Source organism: Palaemon carinicauda, chromosome 33 (genome assembly GCF_036898095.1).
Source record: "Palaemon carinicauda isolate YSFRI2023 chromosome 33, ASM3689809v2, whole genome shotgun sequence".
NCBI classification, from domain to species: Eukaryota; Metazoa; Arthropoda; class Malacostraca; order Decapoda; family Palaemonidae; genus Palaemon; species Palaemon carinicauda.
The window spans coordinates 24740771-24766481 of NC_090757.1; the positions used below are offsets into that span (position 1 = coordinate 24740771).

Consider the following 25711-nt stretch of genomic DNA (forward strand, 5'->3'; position numbering starts at 1 on the left):
CGGTTTAGGGTACATGGTTTTCATTTTATTTTGTAGTTCAAGTAGCTTTGGTTGTTGGAAACTAATTTTAAATTTTGCCTGTTTGGGTATTGTATATATAGTGCTTGCTTGCCTCCAATTTGTAAGTAACTTTTCTAATTTTTCAAGCTATTAACATATCCAGTCTGAATTTATCATGCTTCTTTAGCTTGTGAATGCTTGATTGCCATATTGTGTGAACTAGTCTCTGTGCATTGTGCATGAATAGGATAGTATTGATACTGTAATGTATATTGTGAATCTAATTTCAATACTTACTAGTAAAAAAATCATAGACATCCTTTTAGGAAATAATCTCTCTCCAGTCTTTTCCTTTTTGTAAGATAAGTAATTTTTTTTTATTTCTTAAAATCATCACCATGAAATTAACGAGCACATCAAATACTGTAATGGTTTCTGGAGACATTTAGGAAATCTATGTGGAAAATAGGTTTAATCCTGAGGATTGTGATCTTATTTTTTGTTAACCCTTTTACCCCCAAAGGACGTACTGGTACGTTTCACAAAACCCATCCCTTTACCCCCATGGACGTACCGGTACGTCCTTGCAAAAAAATGCTATAAAATTTTTTTTTCATATTTTTGATGATTTTTTGAAAAAATTCAGGCATTTTCCAAGAGAATGAAACCAACCTGACCTCTCTATAACAAAAATTAAAGGCTGTTATAGCAATTTAAAAAAAATATACTGCAAAATGTGCTGGGAAAAAAATAACCCCTTGGGGGTTAAGGGTTGGAAATTTCCAAAGAGCCTGGGGGTAAAAGGGTTAATGTGCATTCACTTACTATGCAGTACAGTGTATGATACTTTATTCATTGTGTTAAAGGGGACGGTTGCTTGATAGGACAAAACTTAAGTCCTGAAGTCCTAACATTTTATGTGAGTTGGTAAATTATCACAGTACTTAAGTTATTTGCATGGAAAAGGCATTCTCATAATGATTAGATTATGAAAAGTATATTTGAATTAATTATGATTTTGAATAATGTTAAAATTTATTTGAAGGTATATAGAAGCATACATGTAAAAGATTTGAATTATATTCTTTACTATAATTTTGCTTGCAATGCAGTAATAAGTTTTTTTTTAAGAAGTTTGTTCTTAATACTTATTGTCTCTAGTATATTTAATTTAAACATTTAATCTGTTGAAAATAATTTTTCAAAAGTATTTCAGTTTTACTAGTTATTACTTTAAGATGGAATATGCAAAGCAAATGACTAGTTGTGGAATTTATTTATGGGAAAAAAGGGACTGTAATAGTTTGCCAATGAACTTTAAGGTAAGGGATCTTGAAAGAATAATATTGCAAGGCAAAGAACAGTTGTAAATGCTGGGAAGGAATGTCAATCTGTTAAGAGCAGGATGGGTTACTTGTCCTGGTTGCTGAGCTTGCACTAACTGTTTATTAAGCAATTCATCTTGGTGCTTCATTTGCTTTAGCTGTTAAATAATTTGAGCTGACTTTTTCTTTGAGAAAGTAATTTGGTTTTTAATTTGTGTTGTCTTAATTTAACTAACTGTTGTTGTTCTTGTACTCTTAAGACTCATCCTTATCAGGGTTGCAAATTGAAGAAATGGATGGAAGTATTAACAACTCCCTTGGTGGTGGTGGTACTGGTGTTCGCACGCCTCCGAACCTCAAACAAGAGCCACCAGAAGATGCAACGATAGTTTTACCAAGACCTCCAATTAATATGTCTTCAATGGATGGAACCAATTCTCTTTCCACAGCCCTTACAGTCCCTCAACCACATTTAACAGGAGCGGGATCTTTAGGGTCGGGTCAAACCCTGCCTGACGGTCTTTCACCAAGAAAGAAACCAAGAAAGCAGCAGTTGTAAGTATTGTGCAAGTTTCGTATATTTTTTTAAAGAAGGAAGTCAGAAATTTGAGAAACACTTGAGGTATTTGCAGAAGTGAAGAGGGAAGTGATGACTTGAATAATGCAAGATATCTTGAATTGTATAAGTTTAGTTTTTATTGGTCATTTAAACATATATCCATTCTATTTTAATTAGATCCTCCCCTATTTCAGAATGGGCAATGAACTTCAGGAAGCTCGTTCAAGTGAAGATGATATGGATCATCATACTGTGAAAAAGTTTAAGAGGGACTTGGCGGAAGATAATCAAGGTACAGTAGTTCGTCATCTTCTTGTTGATGTTTGCTTTTAAAGTAATTTAGTAGTTGAATTGAATTAGTATAGCTTTAATTATTCTTAAATTGTAGAGTACTGCTCTCAAGCTAGTGTAACATGATGATAATTCCAACTTATTTACCAAATGTTCATCGTTGTAAATTTACCCTATGTTCTTTGAACAACTGATTTCAAGTGGTGTAACAAATTTCACCTTGATGTAGTCAAACCACTACAAAGGTCTCTTATAAAGAGGTAAGAGGAAGTCTATAATCTATACTTTCAAATATATTCCTGTGTCATACTTCTTGTCATTTTTCATCTGTTATTGGCATTTTCTGTTTAGTAATTACGACTTAAGGGGAGCGTCGGCCGTTAATTTTCATGGATATAGTTTCGGATATAAAAAATCGAGAATCTTTGGCAGTGAATTGCACCACAACTATAAAGTCAAGTGAGAAACTATCGTAATAATTCTTTCATAGTTGTTTAACATATTGCGTATTTTGTGGTAAAGGTATTTTGCACTACTCGGATCATCATAGTAACTCGACACCAGGTTCTCGAATTCATGGTAACCTGTGATAAGTACATTATTCTTATAGATTAGGGGAAAATATCAGATTAGAGATCTTATTTTTGATTGCTCAACACTTTCATTGTCTTAGCGAATACCAGAAACCACCAGTGTAAAGAATTGTTGTGCCTCGCGCTCTTGTTTTGGTCACACTTTTCTTGCTATTTATAGTGCTAGTTAATTTTAGTGTTATCCTTATCATGCTTAAAAGCAAAAGAAGAATCTTATCTAACTGCTGTATAGGGAAAAGATAGCCCTTGTAAGACAGAACAAAGCAACAAAGTGGGAGGTGGCACTTGTAACCTCACCTCAAGTGAGTAGTACTCCCACAGGATGTGGTGTAGTGGGTAACTTGGGGCCATACTTGTGGTAATGAGCAGAAAAAGCCATATAGTAAGTTTAGTTATTTTTAAAGTAATTGAGAGTATAGGTTCTAATTATCATTGGCGATGGAAATAGTATTTAGTGGTGATAGTGTGATATATCTCTGTATTCTTGTTGCAGGTAAAGTAGTGGAATGGAAGTAGGTATCATCTAGGTTAATATGGGTAAGGTTAGGTTGTGTAGGGAATGTTGGGCTTTTGTTCATATGTATGGCCCAGGTTGTGAGAAAAGTGAAGAGCAGAATGAATTCTTGAATAAATTAACTTGGCGTGTAGAACTGGGTAGAGGGAATTATGTAGTTATTGTGATGGGTGACAAATACCAAAATGAGTGCTGGAGAATTAGAAGGTGTCATTGGGAAGAATGGCGTACCAGGTGAAGATGAGAGCGATGAGAGCCTATTAGATATGTGTTGAACGAGAGCTGGTGATAAGGTGTAGTTTTTTCCAAAATGAAAGATAGTAAGTATTCATGGGTAAGAGTGGCAAATGGAAAAGTGGTTGAAAGAGCATTAATGGATTGTGTTGATAACAAGAAGGATGTTTGGAAGATTGAAAGATGTGCACATGTTTAGGTGTATAGCTAAAGGTATGTTTGATAATTTTTTGTTTGAAGGAAAATTAGTTGTAGCAAAAGTGTCGAGGAATGTAAAAGGGAGGTAGTGAAGGTTGAAGAGTCGATTAAACCTGAAGTAAAAAGTTAATGTCAAGATGAAGGGGTTGTAAGTGACATATGACATGGTAAAGGTGAGAGAAACTGGTAATCTAGAGGAGGGGAAGTTAGTAAAAGAAAATTATTGGGGATTGCAAGATGATGTGCGTGACAAAAGGATTGTTGGAGGCAGCATGAGGAAGGGTAGTGGATGGTGGAGTGAAGGTGAAAGTGGAAGAGAAAAAAAAAAGAGGACATTTGAAGAATGGCTGCAGAGTAATAGTGTAGGGAAATATGGAAGATTTAGAGATAAAAGTGTGGAAGTAAAACGTAAGGTAGGCGAGGCAAAGAGGGCGGCTGAAGGTGGGGCCAGTGGTTGGATTGTTTGTATGAAGAGAATAAAGTTTTGGAAAGAAGTGAAGAGAGTAAGGAAGGGTGGATTGAGAATTGAAGAGACAGTGAAAGATGAAAATGAAGGTTGTTGAAAGGAAAGGAGGCAAGGAAAAGGGGGACCGAGTATTTTGAAAGGTTGCTGAATGTTGAGGGTAATAGGGAGGCAGATACAATTGAGAGAGAGATTACAAGAGAGGAAATGATGAGAGCATTAGATGAACAAGAGCTGGAAAAGCACCTGGTATTGTTTAATACATGTTTATTTCAACACGGAGTACTTACCTCAAACTACTTTCTTAGAAGGATCTGGGATCTCCTCATTTAACGACCAAGAATTTTTCAATATTAAACTTAGCCGGTGATTATATAAGCTGCAGCTCTGCTGCCCGACAGAAAAACTCTACGTTCAAAATACGCCAGCGATCGCTATGCAGGAAGGGGGTGTACATCAACAGCGCCATCTGTCGAGCAGGTACTCAGTACTCAATGTAAACACAGAACCAATTTTCTCTCTGTCGTGCCACCGGCAAGACCTACTAAATTCGCTATTGCTTACTGGATTGGTTTTCACATATTTTGGTGAAGTACACATTTCTAGTTTTGAGCTTTCGCTATGCAGGTGTTTTATCTTCATCTCAAAACTTGAACTCGTTTTGGATAGATTTAATTATGGTGACAAGGAGAGTATGGACTCTCTTTCACTTTTAAATGGCCGACCCTTCCCTTAGACGGAAGTGTGTTTAGGTTTTTAGTAATTTTGCTTAACACGTTATAGATCTATATATTTTATATCTCTCCGCCTTTATTAGGCCTCTTCGATTAACTTTCCATTTATTATAAACATATAAAAATAAATTTTTATGTTTTGTTTATATGCGACCTTTCCTGATAGTAGGCGGTCCTTACTTGGAACCGAAGTTAATCAACGTTGAGCCCGTTATATCGTATTTAGCCTTTAAAGAATTTAAAACTTTTTAAATTTAATGTTTTATGAAAGAATTTCTTTGATAGTCTTCGTACTGTTTTCAAAGATGAACTAACGTTTAGTTTTTTAGACTACGCAGTTGTTGACGTTCAGGACGTTCAACATGCGCTCTATCGTTACGATAGAGAGAGAGTGTATCACGGTTTCACTTTGCAGTAAGAGTAAATCGATTCTGACGTTTTGTTCATTCTTTCTTAGCTTAAATGTTTTAAATTCTAAATTAAAGGAACTTTTTATTTGGAAAACCTTTCAGTTTTTTCCTTTAGTCAAATAACATGTTTTTTTTGACGATATATAATTGGGCTCTTCTCTTAGGTGCGAAATCAAGAGATAGAGACGGAGGGAGAGAGAGGAGAGAAAACGTTCCGTTCAAGTGAGTAACGTTGTTCTCGAGTTGCTCTCGTCCCTAGTCGCTGTACGGGGAGGAAGGATAAAACTTTTTTAGTTTTTTATTCTCGTCCCCAGGCTATGTGCGGTGAGAGATTGAAAACGTAGTTATATGAACTAGTGTTTAGTCTCTTTCCCAGCCACTGATTTTTTTCTTAAAATATGTTTTCTGTTTTTTGCTGGTATTAATGAGCTTGCATTATACGACTGATTTCGCAATTACTACCTTTTAATGAAGGGTAGATTTGCGTGTTTAGGTAGAAATCAGTAAAAGTTTCGATTTCAGTGAAATAAGTGCAAAACAGAAAATCGATAAAGTGATATGCGCAAAGTGTTACAGTGTTGCGTCCGAGGGTTCGTCTGTTCGTGCCTGTCGTTCACCTAGTCCGGGACCTCTTGCAAGCTCCCAAGCCCAGGGGAGAAGTAATGTCGAACGACTTATGGGTTCGAGAGGCCTTGATCAACGAACAGACGTTTTTTCCCTCTGTGGTTTCGGGCATATCTACCCAAGATCGCCCCACCCACTCTAAGACGAGAGAGCCCGTTTATTCCTCGTCTGCGGAAGAGGTTTCTCGTAAGAAACCATGGACCAAGGTCTCGCGGCTTATTAAGCGCAAGTCGGTCCTTTCCGCGCAAGTCCAACGGCCCAGTTGTAGCCACTGGGTCAGTTCGGACTCGCTGCAGTCTTCCGACGACTGCTCACCTCCTAAGAGAGGCAAAGCGGTACCGCATCAGGCAGTCACACCGTCTGTTGCCGCACCTGCTCCTGTAGACCCTAGTGGTCTTTGCTGCAGACCATGCAGTCTCAGTTAACGTCATTGATGCAGGACTTTCGTGCGGAGAAGGTTGACACTGCACCAACCTCTAGCCTACAACCAACCACGGTTGTGCGTCCTGTGGACGCTGAGGCGACCTTCTCCCGCACTCCAAGAGAGTCCCGCCACCCATGCGTTCCAGTGTACTCTGCCAGCCGCATGTTGACGTTCAGCGACGCACGGAACCTTCCGTTGACGTTCGCGAGGTACAACAACAGTCTAAGTTGTTTTGTTTTGACGCGGTGCGTCAACTTCCGCATTCTAGAGTTGTTTTGACTGCTCAGTCTAGACAGTCAAAGCAGTCTCGAGTGGACACTGTACGTCCTCACACACCTGTTGTGGTTGACAGTTCAGTTGTTGACAGTTCACAGACTGTCAAGCAGTTACATGACGTTGCCTTCTGGTCTGCTACTTATGCACCAGTGAGAGACTCACTGAGGTAACCTAGCTTTTATCGGACAAGGTTCCTGTGGATGAGGAAGTTGCTGTTCTCCCTCCTACTGATATTCCCTTGAGGACTCTGTCAGATGGAGAGGAGCCTTAAGCTGCTTAGCCTCCTATGGACTTTAATTAAATCATGATGATTTTTTTTAAGGATCTTCGTCCGGATCTTGTAACTGCTGCTCCTCGTTCGCCTAAACGTCAGAACTTACACTAGGCCTAGCTACTTCGAAGCCGTTGTTTTTAAGCTAGTGCTCTCTCGCTCTCCTAGAGAGCGTTACGTTGGCTAGGCGACTGGTTTTTGCACCAGGAGGAGTTTTTAGGGATACAGCCTTTGATTTCCCTTCTTTTAAACTGGCTTATAGAGCGAGTCTGATATGACACGAGAGAAGTTCTCGGCTTGGGAGTTCATGCCTCTGCCCAGATAGACTTCTCAATTCTGGTAGACTCGCCCTGGCGCCTAGCCAGGAGACGCTCCAAGTTGTTTACAGGTCAACTTCTCAGCTTTTGTCAAGCCTTTGAAGTTTTGCTGTACTATTATGTCACACATAACAAGGCTTTCAGGGATGGTAAACGGTTCCGCCTCAGTCGCTAACCCCGTCTGTTGCCACACCTGCTCCCGTAGACCCTAATGGGCTTTGCTGCAAGCCATGCAGTCCAAGCTTGCGTCCTTGATAGAGGACTTAAATGCGGAGAAGAACCTTCTGGCCAACAACCTTCCAACCGGTCGGTTGTGCGCCCTGTTGACGCTGAGGTAACCTACTCGCGTCTGCCAGTTGAGGTGGTTCCTCCTTCTGGCCAACAACCTTCCAACCGGTCGGTTGTGCGCCCTGTTGACGCTGAGGTAACCTACTCGCGTCTGCCAGTTGAGGTGGTTCCTCCTTCTGGTCAACAACCTTCCAACCGGTCGGTTGTGCGCCCTGTTGAAGCTGAGGTAACCTACTCGCGTCTGCCAGTTGAGGTGGTTCCTCCACCGATGCGACCCAGTGTGGGTTGCCAGTCGCACGTTGACGTTAAGCGAAGCTCGGAGGTGGTTGTTGACGTTCAGGACGTTCAACAACCAGCAGAGGTGACTTGTTGTGACGCGGTGCGTCAACCTCAGCAACCCGGTAGGGTGTTGACTGCACAACCCAGACGGTCTAGACAGTTTCGGGTTGACGCTGTACTTCCTCGCGCACCCATGGTTGTTGACAGTTCACAGACTGTGCAGCAGTTCCATGATATTGCGTCCGGCTCCGTCACGCATCCACCAGTGCGACCGGATTCAGCGAGTCAGACGTTGCCCACTCCGTTGCCGTTTCCTCATCAGTTTCGGATGAGGAACCCTCTGATGAGGACGTTGCTGAACAAGACGATCAGCCCCCAGCCCTGCTATCCATCCAGAAGATGCTGAAGAAGGAACACTGCTCAGTCAGGCTGTGGATGAGTCTGGTAGGGACACTTTCATCCGTGGATCAATTTGTGTCACTAGGAAGACTACACCTCCGTCCTCTTCTATACCATCTAGCTTTTCACTGGAAAAAGGACAAGACGCTAGAAGCGGTCTCGATCCCGGTTTCCGGAAAGATAAAGTCTTGTCTGACTTGGTGAAAGGACTATATCAAATTAGAGAGGGTCTTCCCCTAACTGTTCAGACTCCCAACCACGTTCTCTTCTCGGACGCATCGGACGTAGGCTGGGGTGCGACATTAGACGGTCGGGAATGCTCGGGATTATGGAACTCGAGTCAAAGGACAATGCATTTCAACTGCAAGGAGCTTCTGGCAGTACGTCTGACCTGGAAAAGCTTCAGGTCTCTCCTTCAAGGCAAAGTGGTGGAGGTGAACTCGGACAACACCACGGCTTTGGCGTACATCTCCAAGCAAGGAGGGACCTACTCTCTGACGTTGTACGAGATCGCAAGGGACCTCCTCACCTGGTCAAAAGGTCTAGACATATCACTAGTAACGAGGTTCATCCAAGGCAACTTGAATGTCATGGCAGATTGTCTCAGTCGGAAGGGACAAATAATTCCAACAGAATGGACCCTCCACAAGGATGTATGCAAGAGACTTTGGGCCACCTGGGGCCAGCCAACCATAGATCTCTTCGCAACCTCGATGACCAAGAGGCTCCCAATATTTTGCTCACCAATCCCGGACCCAGCAGCAGTTCATATAGATGCCTTTCTACTAGATTGGTCACATCTAGATCTATATGCATTCCCTCCGTTCAAGATTGTCAACAAGGTACTGCAGAAGTTCGCCTCTCACGAAGGGACAAGGTTGACGCTAGTTGCTTCCCTCTGGCCCGCGAGAGAATGGTTCACCGAGGTACTTCGATGGCTAGTAGACGTTCCCAGAACACTTCCCCTAAGGGTGGACCTTCTACGTCAGCCACGCGTAAAGAAGGTACACCAAGGCCTCCACGCTCTTCGTCTGACTGCCTTCAGACTATCGAAAGACTCTCGAGAGCTAGAGACTTTTCGAAGGGGGCAGCCAGAGCGATTGCTAGAGCAAGGAGAACATCCACCCTTAGAGTCTACCAATCGAAGTGGGAAATCTTCCGAAACTGGTGCAAGTCAGTATCTGTATCCTCGACCAGTACCCCTGTAACTCAAATAGCTGACTTCCTCTTATATCTGAGGAAAGAACGATCTCTTTCAGCTCCCACCATCAAGGGTTACAGAAGCATGTTGGCATCAGTCTTCCGTCACAGAGGCTTAGATCTTTCCAACAATAAAGATCTACAGGACCTCCTTAAGTCTTTTGAGACCACGAAGGAGCGTCGTTTGGTTACACCTGGTTGGAATTTAGACGTGGTACTAAGATTCCTTATGTCAGACAGGTTCGAAACGCTACAATCAGCCTCCCTGATAGATCTCACCTTAAGATTCTTTTCCTGGTATGCTTAGCCACAGCTAAAAGAGTCAGTGAGATTCATGTCTTCAGCAAGAACATCGGATTCTCATCCGAAACGGCTACATGTTCTACAACTTGGTTTTCTAGCCAAAAACGAGCTGCCTTCTCGACCTTGGCCAATATCGTTCGATATTCCAAACTTATCGTATGGTTGGAAATGAACTAGAAAGAGTCTTATGTCCTGTAAGAGCTCTTAAGTTCTATTTGAAACGAACTAAACCTTTACGAGGCCCGTCTGAAGCTTTATGGTGTTCAGTTAAGAAACCATCTTTGCCTATGTCAAAGAATGCTTTATCCTATTTTATCAGACTGTTAATACGAGAAGCTCATTCCCATCTGAATGAGGAAGACCAAGCTTTGCTGAAGGTAAGGACACACAAAGTTAGAGCTGTCGCAACTTCCGTGGCCTTTAAACAAAATAGATCTCTGCAAAGTATAATCGACACAACCTATTGGAAAAGCAAGTCAGTGTTCGCGTCTTTTTATCTTAAGAATGTCCAGTCTCTTTACGAGAACTGCTACACTCTGGGACCATTCGTAGCAACGAGTGCAGTAGTGGGTGAGGGCTCAACCACTACAATTCCCTAATTCCATAACCTTTTTAATCTTTCTCTTGAAATGTTTTATTATTGTTTTTGGGTTGTCCGGAAGGCTAAGAAGCCTTTCGCATCCTACTTGATTTGGCGGGTGGTCAAAGTCATTTCTTGAGAAGCGCCTAGATTAGAGGTTTTGATGAGGTCCTGTTGTATGGGTTGCAACCCTTGATACTTCAGATCCTAGGGGTCGCTCAGCATCCTATGAGGATCGCTAGGCTCCGTAAGGAAGACGTACTTAAAAAGGCAGAGTAATTGTTCAAGTCGACTTCCTTACCAGGTACTTATTTATTTTATGTTTGTTATTTTGAATAACTGCTAAAATGAAATACAAAATACGTAGCTCATAATAATGTAAACAAGTAATGCTGGTCTCTACCCACCCCCCTGGGTGTGAATCAGCTTATATAATCACCGGCTAAGTTTAATATTGAAAAATGTTATTTTTATTAATAAAATAAATTTTTGAATATACTTACCCGGTGATTATATATTAAAGGACCCTCCCTTCCTCCCCAATAGAGACCCAGTGGACCGAGGAGAAAATTGGTTCTGTGTTTACATTGAGTACTGAGTACCTGCTCGACAGATGGCGCTGTTGATGTACACCCCCTTCCTGCATAGCGATCGCTGGCGTATTTTGAACGTATAGTTTTTCTGTCGGGCAGCAGAGCTGCAGCTTATATAATCACCGGGTAAGTATATTCAAAAATTTATTTTATTAATAAAATTAACATTTTGTGTAGTTCCCCCTCTCTCCATTACCTTGTCGGGGCACTCCGGGGCGGAAGGCTACTCGCCCTGGGGCGACCCAGGGTCAGCGCGTGAGGCTGCGCTTGTAAGATCGTCAGTAAGCGTCTGGTCGCGGCGTAGATGACATTTCGCCGCGCTCTCTCACTTATCCCGTCCGATCACCTTGTCTTCCTTTCCCTTGTGTACCACGTGTTCTCGTTGTGTTCCTCACCTTTCCCTTGTGTACCACGTGTTCTCGTTGTGGTCCTCACCTTTCCTTTTGCGTTCCTGTCTCGTTTGCGTGTTCGCTTTCCACTATGGAATCCCAGCGTCGCTGTCCCGGGCCCCAAGCTGTTAAGTCTTGTGGAGCTTGGCTCTCTAGGCCCGAGGTCGACCCGCACACGTGGTCCTCGTGTCGGGGGAATAAGTGTTCCCCTTCCTCCACGTGCCAGGAGTGCGAGTCTTGGCTGGATCTGCAGTGGACCTTGTTCTCCAAGAAGAAGAAGAAGAAGAAGGCGTCAAAGAGATCTCCTAAGAAGACGGGCCTCATCTCGCCGCGAACGTCGCCCTTAGCGCGGTCAGAGAGAGGTTCTCCTTCACCTTCCCCTACCCAGAGTATGGGACGAGGTAAGTCCGTTGCGGGGAAACAGCCCATTGCCGTTCCCCATGAGTCTGACGTCGGGGAATCTGTTGTGAAGGGGCCTACGCAGACGAGTGAGTGGTCTGCTAGTGTGGCGGAAGTGTGTGTTGTAGACGAAGGCCTGGTGCCTGCAGGACCCGTCTCAGGTGAGGACCTGGTGTGGGGGAAGCCCGAAACAGCGCCTACCCACACGTCGTGGCTGTGTTTTTCAGGTTCAGCGGGTTCCTGGGATGGTCGGGACAAAGAAAGGCGGCCCACGTGTTCTTCGGACCCCGACTCCATTGTGTGGATGGCGCCTAGGACGCCCTTCAGGTCCCCCATGAGGCTAGAAGAGGAGTTCGAAGGATGGTTTGCCTCTCAACCCGCTATCCGCTCACCCCCGGTGCCCTCGGCTACGCTTCCGCTGGACTTCATGGAACCCTCGACCCCGATATCCAGACCAAGGACCCCTAGGAGTCTCGTCATTGAGACAGACGACTCGGCAAGCTCTTATTCTTAGGACGACTACTCCTCCTACAGTTCCTACTCTTCGGAAAGTTCTAGGGGATAGAACTCAAGGAGGAAGAGGAAGCAGTCCAGAAGGAGGAGACCGAGCTCCCACACCAGCCCGGCCAAGAAGAGGTCGAAGTCCTCGAGGAGGAGATACAAGAAGAGGAGTTCCTCGAGGAGGAGGTATATTACAGTGGTTTGCCACTGGCGTGAATCTAGAAAGAAGGTTGCCGCTCCAGTGCCTGCCTCCGTGGCAGCTGGAGCCACTTCCGTACCCTTGCCCAGTGTCTCTTTGGCTCCGCCCACTCGTCGGGAGCGGCCGTTGGCACACTTACAGTTGCCCCAACCTAGTAAGTCAGCGGCTCCACCCGTGTGTCGGGAACTTACGTTGGTTTGACCCAGCGGCTCAGCTTCAGGACTTTTCATCACAGCGGCTCCGGCCAAGTTTCGGGATACGCTGCTGCCTCAACCATCGACTAGCGCCATCCGGGTTACATCACCCCGCCAGGAGGGGAGGGATGCCTCCGCTCCCACAGATCCCTCCGTGATCGATGAGCCCTCTGACACGGAGGTACAGATTGTGGACGAGCTATTGGGCTTAGGCGAGTGCTCTTCGGACGAGGTCTTGTCCTACCGTAAGGTGTTAGCCCTTATCCGACGGCACCACAGGCTGGATGAGCCTCAGCCGGCAGCGGAACAAGCTTGGCTCTCAGGTCTGGGCAGGATGGTTGACAATCCTGTCTAGCAGAAACCATCTCTGACCCTACCTTTAGCTCCTGATGTTGCCCTGGGGATGGAACATGTGGACCGTTTCGTGTCAGGCCCGAAGAACTCATTGAGGCCACAGGGTTCCTCCAAGCTCCTGCCGGGTCTTAGGACCCAGAAGAAATTCTATGTGCCTGACGGGCGACACTCTGGGCCCCGCACTTTGGAGGAAGCGGTCGCTACCCTGAACCAGGGCAACTCCAATGAACGTAGCCTAAACGCGCCGGTGGCCTTCACGCAAGCGGAGGCCGCCATGACATCGTGAATGTCGCTTCTTGGCTGGACTGGTGGGCGTGCACCCTAGCAGGCTTCCAGCTGGCGCACGACCTGTCAGTCTCTGAAAATCAGGCGCTCTTGCAAGAACTGATCCGCTCGGCGGGCAAGGCTATGAAATTCCCTTACCCAGACAGCCAACTGGGTCCTGAGGAGAAGGGACACGATATTGAACAGGTTGCCCCGTAGGCTCCCCGAGAGGGAAGCGAAATTCCTGAGGAACACTCCTATCTGGTGCGAGACTGTGTTTCCCCTTCAAGCAGTGGCTGAGACGGTAGAGAGGGTCAGCAAGATGAAGGGTACGGCCGAGCCCAGACAACAACTTGCAAGACGACCTCCTATTAGAATAGCTTTTACAGACGGGGCCACTTAATATTTGGAGCTCTCTCTCCTGACAACACTAGACTTGAATCCTCTAGGTTTTTGTTGTTTAAAAAAAAATATGGTCAGTTGTTCGAAGTCATCGATAAGACTGCGAATTGGTCTAACTACGTTCCTACATGAGCATTTGATGTCATTTCTATATTCTTGGCATACTATGTGCACTGGTGAAATTTCCATGACAATGTATAACACACTATACTAATTGATTATTCATGACTAGACTTACTGGTTTTTTTAAATAGATTATTCCCCATGGGACTATGAGTTTTAAATTCTTACGTTCCTGTAGCCCCTAATAACCTTTTAAGCTTACAAAGTCTAGTCCATTGGTCCCCCTATAATGTCAACACTATTTAATGTTCCTTTTCTTTTTTCAGTTTTTCAAAATGCTGCTTCCATCTTTCAACTTTTCATTTTTATTCAACAATACTGTATTACACTTTATAACTTTGAAATTTTCTTATTAAGGCCTCTGCCATTTTGCTATCCAGAACATATTTGATTTTGCCAAAGCAGTTTGAGGATTTCTAAGGAAATACACAGTATTTTGCTCTTTTCCAGATGTTGAAGGAACAGATGAGGAAGGGGAAGGATGGTCTGAACCTGGTGGCGGAGGTAGCAGTGTTGGCAGTTGTGGAAATGGAAATAATTCTATCAGTACCACAGTTGTCATTACTAACCGTCCATCCATGTCATTGCTGAATAGTTTTCGACAAACTTGGAAACCACGTCATAATCATTTTATACGCCACACTGATGTTAAACCAAAAGATGAAAAGAGAATGACTGTCAATGAAATAGCAAATCAAAAGATGGCTTTGCAGCGTGTTAATGGTTGGAAGGTAATATTCTCTTATGTTATCACAGTTAAGGTAGATACATGTTTATTTTTGTTCTGGAATGTCGAGTGTCCCTTGTCCAATTTCAGAATAATTGATTCAGATATTTGTAATTAGAAATAGAGCCAAGTGAAGTTATAATTTCAGGATAACTGAAAAAAGATAGGGTTTGTGCAATATCTCATATTTAAAGGTTGACAGATTTCTTATCCCATAAAAACTTCCTGAATTTTCCTTGACAGACAATTCCATTAGATATTTACTTTGAGTATATTTGGAAAGTATAGTAGGAAAGTTACTATTTTGTAACTGTAAATGTGATTGAATCGCCAAAGTAACTGATTTATCAATCTGTATAAATACAGTAGATAAAAAGTTAATGATAAACTCACGGTTTACAATAAACTAATTTTCCTCAACAGGTAGTTCATTTGTCTGGTCAAGTAGATGATTTGGTAGACTTAGAGGGAGAAGTAGTTGAACGTTTTCATATGCTTCTCACATCTCTGGAGAAACGTACTCATCCAAGAAAACCCTACAAGGTAAATATATAGTAACTAGGTCTTATATGTACAGTAACTGTTCTTATTCAATAATTCTTGCTTGGATATATGAAGCTTATGCAGTTTTTCTCTCATACTTTATTTGTAACTGGCATTACTCTATTTCAGGATTTTGAAAAAGATGTAAACAGACTGTCAGAGTTAGTAAAAGCAAATATTCAGAGATCAAAAATTATCAAAGACCAGATGATAGAAGCAAGATCACAGATGCATAAATTATTTGATCACAAAGGTAAGATTGTTGATATTATGACAAAGTACAGTTGTAAAAGAAGTGTTCGTAAGAAAGAAAAAAGCTAGGGGTAGTGAGTTTTCCGTTTAATATGTTATTTTAAGTTTTTAATACAGAAGTAATGAATAGTCTGTTAATCTTAAACTATTTAGTCAGAGAAGTATGATGACATGACAGGGAGAAGTATGATTGGTGCTATGTTAATTATTGTGCCTCAAAACTATACAATAACAACCATCTTTGAAATTAATATGTGAAATGGTCAAGTTGCAATGGTAGAATATAGCTCTTCAGTATCCAGGCACAATAGTCGGTGTGTGGGTACGTATGTTTCGACCTGTTACTGTCTCGTGACTTCATGAAGTTAGATTTTCAAAGATCCAAGATATTTTTATACCCTTTCATTTTAATTTAATAATCTATAGGTAGATGCATTTTTGTAAACAGATGCCATAGCAGTGGAAAGACTTGTCCAAAGACATGTAGTCACCACATGTGAACTTCCAGTTTCAGTACAATTTTGTTGTATATAAAATATACTAACAGATTTATTTGTTTGCTGTGCAAACTAAATTAGTGTTGAAAGATGATATCTTGATTATTGTTATCAGAGATTTACTTTTCAATAATTTTGTCATTTCCATTTGGACTATTGTATTCATATTGTAAATATAATAGATGTAGTGCTAAAGTGTTATATATAAAAGAGAATCTGTACTGTATAAATTATTTTGATTTCATGGATGCAATAAAACCTTAAAATTCTACCTCCAATTGGGTTAGTATTTTTATATTGAATGGAAATGAGTGTTGGAATTTCGTCATGGGACAAGTATTGTAATTTCAAATTATTATTGATAGTTTTAACACACCCATCATAAATTATTTTTACTAAAGGGATTTTATGAAATAGGTTTTATTGTATTCATTGTAAATTTGAATTTCACAAGCCTTTCACATATTTCAATATAGAAATGCTATATACAAATTATTTTTATTTGAGATTTTACAAAATAGGGTTGGAACATAGTATTGCAAACTGTTTCAATAAATTTTTTATGGTAATGTGCATACGAGTTTATATGTTCCTTTTAATTAAACTAGTATAACAGACAAATGCAAAGGAGCATGGTGAAATGTCGCTTCCAAAATGTACAACTGTGGATTGATGAAGTAAGGTCCCGGCTATTTTGTTGGATATTGTGTGGTTTCTTGGAAGATTTCACAGCATGGTTTCATGGAAGAATTGACGGCACCTTTGCAGTATACTATTAGGTAAGTTTTCATTGGTTCTGACACGAATATAAACCCACATACTGTAGATAGGAGTAAACAACAGTATTGCTGACCTGGCTGGGCAAACAAAACGATCCTGTGTTTTAGGCTAGTGGAGTGTAGAAGAGATGGAGATTATCCTGTTCTCCCACGTGGCCTGATTCCCCGTTCAGTTCCCAGCCGTGTCCTTGACCAGTCAAGACACTACTGTGACCTGAGCTGATTTCTGTGTTTTTCCCAACTGTATTTTCTTTGTGCGGGTGCTTTTGGGTGTACTGTTGTCTGTTTATGCGTTCGTTCTTTGATTGAGCAAGCACATGGGATGAGGAAGTATTCTGGCCATGACAAACAACATTGTGGCTCTTTCATGAGTCAACATGAGGTTTACCCCCATTTGACTTGTGCCCCACATACCAGCAGTGTTCCTAATCCTCAACCTGCCTACAACATAACGACTGGACTAAGGAACAATGTGCGTGCTATGGTAGAAAAAAGAAGGGGTTGAAGAGCAGAAACGACCGAACTGATCTGCTCGTCTCCAAGCTATTGTTCCATGTACATATCTACCTCTACATAGTTCAAAGAAGCCCTCAGGGCAGATTCATTGAGTTGGATAAATAGGCTAATGGCTATAAACTCCTTATACACCCTGACGAAATACAACAATACATATACATATACCAAGGCACTTCCCCCAATTTTGGGGGGTAGCTGACATCAAACAAATGAAACAAAAAAGGGGACCTCTCCTCTACGTTCCTTCCAGCCTGACAAGGTACTCAACTGAGTTCGGCTGGTACTGCTAGGGTGCCACAGCCCACCTTCCCCCATTATCCACCACAGATGAAGCTTCATAACGCTGAATCCCCTACTGCTGCTACCTCCGCGGTCATCCAAGGCACCGGAGGAAGCAGCATGGCCTACCGGAACTGCGTCATAATCGTTCGCCATTCATTCCTATTTCTAGCACGCTCTCTTGCCCCTCTCACATCTATCCTCCTATCACCCAGAGCTTTCTTTTGCATGGCGGAGCCTCTCTGCAATGAATTGCGGCTCCTTCATATAACCTAAGGTTCACCAAGTACAATAGTTGGAGGGTAACAATAGCCTTCATAAAGAACTGATCTTTAAGACAGAAACTGAAGGCAGGAGTACGGAAGAGATAATCAACTTACACAGCGTGCTACCTTTGCTGGGTTACACATAGGTCTCTGGACACCTCCTTTGGGCCAGTTGTAGCTGTCCAATAAGTTATGTAGGTCCTTGGCCAAATTACATATGAATCTGGATAAAGTGTGAAAATATGTAAATGTCCAATACATGTCTTTCGTCCTCCCTTTTCCCACTCTTATTATCAATGATATATGGGCCTTCACTCAGCCAAGAAGAGAGACTGAGAAAAATTGATGTGTGGTACATGAAACACTGTCTTCTCAGGACTTTGAGAAGGTTAGCCCAATGAACCCTGTTACTTTGATTTAACCTAGAAGGATGACATCTTCCAAAATCTAAGGATTTCCCTCTTTCAGGAGTAGCCCTGCAGAATTGCACTTAGTTCTCTCCTTATCTACTTTAGGACTGAGAATAGATGATGGGAGTAGGGGCTAGACAGTTTTCTCATGGTCAGCTCAGATAGTTTTTCCTCGCCTAGTGTGAGGCTCTTATTTAAAGGACGAGTGTTTGTATTCGTGTCTGAACAAAACAAATTTTAAGTAATTTATATTACAGTACAGTATTACAAACTATTCAAACCTAAGTCCTTTAAAGGTTTACTTCCCATCTCACTACCCCACACATCCTGGTGCTCTGGGATGAGAATGGGGAATTGTTCCATGTGAGAGAAAGAGGTAATCCCCATCCCTCCTACACTCCTGCTAGCCATTTGAGCAATGCTGTTGTTTACTCCTATTTAAAGGACTTGGATATGTATAGCTGGGAAAATACAAATTACAGTACTGTTTTTTTTTTTTTTCTTTTATGCAATAAATCTGTCCCTAATTTTATTGTAGAATTGGTAGCTGAAAGGCCATCATGTAGGTACTACTGCTAGAGAGTTATTGGGTCGTTTGACTGGCCAGACAGTACTACATTGGATCCTTCTTTCTGGTCATACAGTACTACATTGGATCCTTCTTTCTGGTTACAGCGTATTTTCCTTTTACCTACACGTACACCATATAGTCTGGCCTATTCTTTACATATTCTTCTCCGTCTTCATACACCTGAAAACATGAAATTACCAAAGAATTCTTCATTGTTCAAAGGTTTACTACTCAACTGCAATTGTTCAGTGGCTACTTTCCTCTTGGTAAGAGATTCTCTAGAGTTGGGTAGTGCCATAGCCTCTGTACCATGGTCTACCACTGTCTTGGGGTAGAGTTCTCTTGCTTGAGGGCACACTTAGGCACACTATTCTATCTTTATTTTTCCTCTGGTTTTTTAACGTTTATAAATTATATAAAATGTTTATTTTAATGTTATTCTTAAAATGTTTTAATTCACTAATTTCCTTATAATTTATATATTTCCTTTCTTCACTGGGTTATTTTCCCTGTTGGAGCCCTTGGACTCTTAACATCTTGCTTTTTCAACTAGGGTTGTAGCTTATCAGGTAATAATATAGAACCCCTTGATATAATGCAGTAACAACATATCCCCTCTCCATTGCCTTTACAGTACTTCTACTGTAAATGTCAAATGGCAAATCCTTTTGTACCACATCTTCATACCCATTGAAGGTTTACTGCACTGAATAATCTTGCAAGAGTCCATAACTTCTCTTGTAAAAGTGAATAAATGCTGTTTTGGGCTTGAGCCATGTCGTCCTGATAGAATTACCGTCAGGTATCACAGGGTTCTAATCCCCGGAACAACTATCCGAAGATATCGTGTATAATCAGGGACGTATCCTAAGATAACCATAGATATCTGCACCCCGAATAGACCTTTCCCAGTCTAATCCTCTAAGGGGTAGGATAAGTGAGGAGCTGTTACATATCCTATCACCTTTCGGTTTTACCATACGACCCAGCCGCTTCATTCCTTCTCCGCAACTTGTATGCTTCTGTGTGATATTTTTATGCGCGCTCTTTTCACCATTTTTCGAAGATTTTCTCCATATGTTGGCTTCCTCTTCTTCGTCAAAGTTGAATACCTACCTTTCTTTGCCTTTTGTTTAAGCCGTTTTTGATTTGGTTCCCTTCGGGGAGTTATTTTTTAGCTTTTATGAGAGGAAGCCGGTGTGCTTAGAGTCCAGCTAACCATGGCGTCGGGTCTTGTAGCCAATTGCTTCTTTTTTTTATTTACTTGCTTATTTGGTAAGTTTCACATTAGCTAGTAGTTTTTTAGCATTTCGATGCTTTGAGCTCTATTTTAAGTTAGCATTTACATTGCCTTTTCATTATTTGTCTTTTTGAGTTCGTATCAGTTTCGGCTAGCCTAGCCTGGAGACCATAAGTTTTTAGTTGGAGACTGTTTTCGTTTTTGGTCTTCAGTTCCAGTCTCTTCCCTCGGGAAGCTTTTTATTCAGTCATACTTGTTTCTGAGATTTTTGTCCCACTTGTGGGCGTTTCTCGGTACTCTGACCGTTTAGGCTCTTGGTTATCGTGCTACAAGTATCTGAATTCTCTCAGAGCTAGGAAGGTGCAATTTTTTTGAGGTCCCCTATGTGAAGGGTGAACTCACTTATCTTGTTCAGTTGGTTCGCTGTCTGTCTTACTGCCTTTTCCTTTAGCCTCTGGGATTTTTCTTTTGACTTGTCATATCCAGGCCTAGCCTATGCTACATTCATTCATATGTTCTCATGTTAGCTTACGGTAGTTCTATTGTGTTCCCCTTTGCGAAGGGTGAGCTTTTTCCTGTTGGTGTGATGCCGTATCCTAGCCTCTGAGAATTTTAGATAGTAAAATTTTTACTTTGTCTTTGCACCTCTCCATGGCGAGTCTTCCGTTACTGATATCGAACTTAATTTTATTTTAATGCTGTGTTTTTGCTATTGTTGTGGTGAGGCCTAATCCCTAAGGGGTTCTGGTCTTATAGACCCGCCAGCTTACCCCTTTATGAAAGGGCGAGTTATCAGTCTGACGGCATTGCCGGTACTTACAGCTTTCGTCGTCTCCGACGGCATTCCTTTTCTTGGGCATACGCTAGTGATACATCGTTATTTAAGGCAGTGTGGCCTGTACCGCCACAACTTTTGCTTACAGCATAATGTTTTTGTGGAAACTATTGTCGTCTGACTTTGCTGCCATTCTTACCAACACTGCCGTTACTGACGGCAGATGAAGCCTCCTATAGGGTATTGTTCTTATGTCTCTGCTTTAGGAAGAGCCTTGGGAGATGGCAATGCTGTTACCCAAGTGTGCCGTTACTAACGGCAATTTTTGTACCGTGGTGGCAAATGTTTCCTTCGTTGGCGAATCCGTTGGGCTGCCATGCTACATACGTTCTTGATCTCCCATGGTTGGACTGAGCAGTTTTTTGGAGTTCCCCTTTGCAAAGAGTGATTTCTCCTTGTCTGTGTTCCGACTTACCTGTTCTGCTGTTCCTTCATAGTCTCTGAGATTTCTCGATCTACCTGTGGCATCAACTTATTAGGCTTAGCCATCCTGCATTCACTCGTGATCTCTCGTGCTAGGACTGCGCAGTCTTTTGGAACTCTCTTTGCGAAGGGTAATGTCATCATGTCGGTGCGCCTACTCGCATGAACGGCTGCTATCTCTTAGCCTCTGAGATTTCTCGATTGGACGGCGGCTGCTGTCTCTGACGGCGTGGTGTTTATTTTGTTGCATGGGTATAGTTTCTCCATGTCGTCACCTCTCTCTCTTTATCCTAGTCTTTCCGAGATGGACATTGCATGGAATTTATCATTGTGACCTTCCATGGCCGTTGGTAGGCTTCTTCCTGAGGGGTGACTATCAGACTGACGAGAGTGCCGGTGTCTGCGGTTTGGCCGCCACCTTTTGGCTCACTGTCCTATTGTACCTGTACGGGCGATGCGTCGCTGCCTTAAGGCATGGTCTTCTCTACAGGAACCATTGCCTTTTGTCTCTGCCGTTCTAGGCACCTTTGCCCCTAACGGTGTTGCCAATATTGGCGGCGGGGCTAGTACTAGTCGGTAGGAGGGGTTCACTGTACCAGGGCCTTAAGTCACATAGGAGGATGGCGGCGAGGATTTTCCCCCTAGCAATGCCGGTGCTTCAGGCAATGCTGGTATATTTGGCGTACCTCCCTATGACAACACCTGAATAACGGTTATTTCGACACCCAAATATAGATTTTTCCTACTTAAAATTGGTTTTATAGTACCCGTTCTGGCAATATGTTGCTTCTTACGGCTGTGCTGCCACTGGCAACAATGCCTATCTTTTGGGAAAGGTGTTTTCTGCGGAATCCCTTGACCATTATTTCCGCCGACCTTGGCCACTATTGCCACTGCCGGCATTATCGTTTCTGGCGGGGCAACGCCGGTACCTTTAGGGTACAGGCCTTTCTGTCCTTTTTTATCTGAGACAGTCTTACATAACTAAGATGAGTTCTCTATTTACTGTAAGTGAGTTTTACCACAGATTAATATAAAAGCCTTGCTCCTTAATGTTTGAGGTTTCTTTATGTAGGTCGGGACTGGGAACTCCTTCTACGAAAGGGTTTTAGGCTCCTGCTTTGAATAACCACTACATATGGCTATTGGTTTTTTACCAATTTTCCATTTCTCTTTGAGGGTGTGGATTGAAAAGATGGTTAGTAACTCTATGGGCTAGTTATCCCTCCCGAGTTTTTTCTATTGATGTTTATAACCTTGCTTTTATAACCTATGGGTTGCTTTAGACTTGTTCCTTAATCAATGCATTGATTGCTTAATGATTAAGCTTACCTGTACCGGTGCCCTCTAATACCTTTCTCTGTGGAGATACTGGGGCAACGGTTCTTTCCAAGAGCATTTTTCTACCCCTTTTTTCCCCTTTTTGGACCAATAGCAACGGACTTTTAGGGGGTTAATTTTTCCAATCTCACGTTCCTTATAAGGGAATGGACATTTCATAATGTATCTCCAATTTTTCTCACCAATAGCATTTACACAATTTGGGGATTACTATTCCCTCAATTGTTTACATGGAGTGTTAATGACCCATTTCTTATGGCTTTTGGTGTCTGCTAGAGAATGTAGTACTCATTTGTACCCTTTTCTCCTTACAGGCAGTGCCTATACAGAGATACACTATTAAGTGCAGATTTGTGTCAGAGCTGTTAGACATCCCTATGGTCTAGATTTTTGCCGCTCACATGCGAAGGGTTGGAGGATAAAAGGTCCAGTATTGTACTGGAACCATCAGGATTGCAGTGTTTGTAAGGATTTACTTCACTCCAGATGGGTCTCGGAGGATACCTCTGATGATGTCTGCATGTTCTTCCCTCAGTACCTTCGCACCTGGGTAAGAGGATGAGGTAGTCTGATCTCATCAAGGATTCAGTGGTGTCTATCAATTCTGACTCCACTATGGCACCGGTCTCCCGATATACGGTTACGTTTGCTGCTTCTGTGACGGGGAATGTTCTGGACTGTTTCTCCTCCCAACATCTGCTAAGCTCATGGAGCCCCCAGTTCCCAAGTACCTTATGTACTACAATACATCTGGTACTTGGGGCTAACAGGAAAGCCTTCATGGAGGGGATTTAGTAATACCAGGTGATGGTCTTCAAGACCTCATATGAAGAGATCCAGGCCTTGGAGAAGACAGAGGAGTTGCCTAGATATAAAGTTTGGCCTTCCTAGCTACCTTATTCCATGCAGCAATGATGACGGCAGTGAGTATTAATTTACAGATTGTCGCCTTTGGTAAGACCTTGGCCTCCTTTGTGGCCCTGGACAAAGTGGTCTTCCACTTTGTTTCGAAGAGCTACGTCAATGGAGTTAGCCTTTTATGTGGATAAGCCTCTCCCGGCCCTGGAAAATTGCACACCAGTCTCATCTTTTTTACCACATGATTCCATTCACTAGACCAATGTCCAGTTTACTTTTGATAAGAGTAAACCGCATACGGATGCGGCTGGCCACCAAATTTTTGAGAAGTTGCCCAGGATTTCTGAACACCTTAATTATGAGTCGTAGACCAGATAATGGTGCCTTCGTCTTTCCTTGCTGGCGAAAACTCAGGTCGACACCTTTATGAAAGACCTTTATGCTTCTTTCAGGTCTGTCGAGCCTGTAGTGAGCATGTACTGTACTTGTCACAGCTACCATCTGCCACGAGCTGAAACGTTTCTCACCTCTAGCATCTGGGGGAAAAGACACGTTTCCTTAGAGGAAAGTTACAGATAAGGCTGTCGCAGAGCTTAGAGCCTTTTTCGTGAAGTGGGGGATCTCATTGAAGAAGTAGTTCACCCCTGGAAAGGCCACAACCAAGTAGCCTCACAAATTGACTTATCATGGGAAGTCGTTTGTTCTTTCTCATGCCGCTATCCCTCGGAATGTCTATGCTGTGCCCTTATAAGTGGTGTCACAGTCCCTGGCCTTCCACCCTATGAACGAGTAAGGGTTGTCTTCCAAGGCCGTCTTGACTGTGGAGGCAGATCAAGAGATCGTGGACCTTGAAACGGCAGTGGTGGTAGCGGTCCATGTTCTTAACACAAAATGATGAAGGCCTCCGGTAGGGGGGATGGTTAGCCTTGTTCAAGTATTGTGGGTTCTTCAGTCCTTGGACACAGAAAGTTATTTACAACGGTTTTGCTTGGAAGTAGTAACAATGGCCACCACAGTTCAGTAGATTCTTACAGGAACATCTTGTCTGGAACAGTATGTATATGTGGTGGTTGAAGGGGTGTTATCTACCCCGCAGCAACGACGTAGCCCACAATGCGTCCTAGGGCACTCCTTCAGCTTGTTATTAGCAATGAGTAAACTAAAGTTTTTGCTTCAGGGAAAAAAGGGAAAAAGCACTAAATCATTTCCTTTTCAGGTTCCCAGGTATAGAAATTAGTTCTTATGCTTCGTCACATAGGTGGGGAGCATTTTTTGGTTCGAGGTCTTTTATGCAAAGCCTCCCACCATTATAGATAATTTTCTGGTACACTTCCATCAGGATGACATGGCCCTAGCCCATAAAAGGGATTTTGACGTAGGAAAAATTTATTTTTGGGTGAGATAGCCATGTCGTCTTGATGGCCCGCCTGTTTCTTCTTTTTTCTCCCACCCCTTTGCTCGTTGGAGACTTCTATTTCACAATAGCTCAGCTGAGACGTGGAATAAAGCGGCAGGGTCGCACGGGAGCACCGGAAGGTGATAGGATTTGTAATGGCTCCTCACTTATCATACCCCTTAAGAGGATTAGACTGGGAAAGGTCTATTCAGGGTGCAGATATCTGTGGTTATCTTAGGATACGTTCTTGATTATACATGATATCTTCGGGTAGTTGTTCCAGTGGTTAGAACCCCGTGATACCCGACGGTAATTTTATTCGGACGACATGGCTATCTTGCCCAAAAAACGGATTTTGAGCAAAGGGAAAAATCTATTTTTGGGTGATATGGCCATGTTGTCCTGATGGAAGGTTCCTTTAGGCAGCTTTCTAAGGGATATTTGACTACAGTGATACTCCCAGAGAATTAACCACAGGTTTCCAGAATTCTAACTCCTGGCGCGAGTATCCTTAATATAACTTTTGAGGATATCGCATAACATCGGGACGTACTTCTTGATACGACACATGGCAATCTTCACCCCAAATAGAGTTAACTCTTTGAGGGGGAAGAGTGGCGAAATTGAAGGGGAGCCGTTATCAAGGTTACCCGGTGGATCCCCTCCCAGTACTACTACGGCGTAACTATGCCTTGTTGCATTTAAGTATGGATAGCCGCAGATAGAGTAGTTTCGGGTGGGGACTTTCGTTACATAGTTGTATAATCCTTTTTGAAAGAAGGGAGGGTCCATCAGGATGACATGGCCATATCACCCAAAAATAGATTTTTCGCTTTGCACAAAATCTGTTTTTTGGGCTCGGCCATGTCGTCCTGATGGAAGTTTACCAGAGAATTACTCGAAAGTACTATATCTGTGGGTTTGTATGAGTGCCTTTACTTTGACCGAGTTCCTTATATGGTCTCCCAGACCTTATATATATGACATTACCGTTATTTGTCATATCAACTAAGTTTGGAACTAACTTGAGGCTTCCTGCCCCCTGCAGGGAAACTGTCGATCTCGACTATAAGGCGTC

At 42.7% G+C, this 25711-nt stretch overlaps 1 protein-coding gene across 5 annotated transcripts in view; it reads left to right on the forward strand.

The window, feature by feature from the left end:
• Sap130 (Sin3A-associated protein 130) overlaps positions 1-16292 on the forward strand; it is a 43672-nt gene extending 27380 nt beyond the window's left edge. For 4 of the 5 annotated variants that reach the window (XM_068356871.1, XM_068356873.1, XM_068356876.1 and 1 more), the window contains exons 14-18: positions 1586-1880; positions 2079-2176; positions 14151-14431; positions 14851-14970; positions 15100-16292. In XM_068356871.1, coding sequence (XP_068212972.1) covers positions 1586-1880; positions 2079-2176; positions 14151-14431; positions 14851-14970; positions 15100-15291 — 986 coding nt within the window. In that variant the 3' untranslated portion in view covers positions 15292-16292. The remainder of the gene's footprint in view (positions 1-1585; positions 1881-2078; positions 2177-14150; positions 14432-14850; positions 14971-15099) is intronic. The other variant, XM_068356872.1, reaches the window with a different exon arrangement.
• Positions 16293-25711: the final 9419 nt, after the last annotated feature.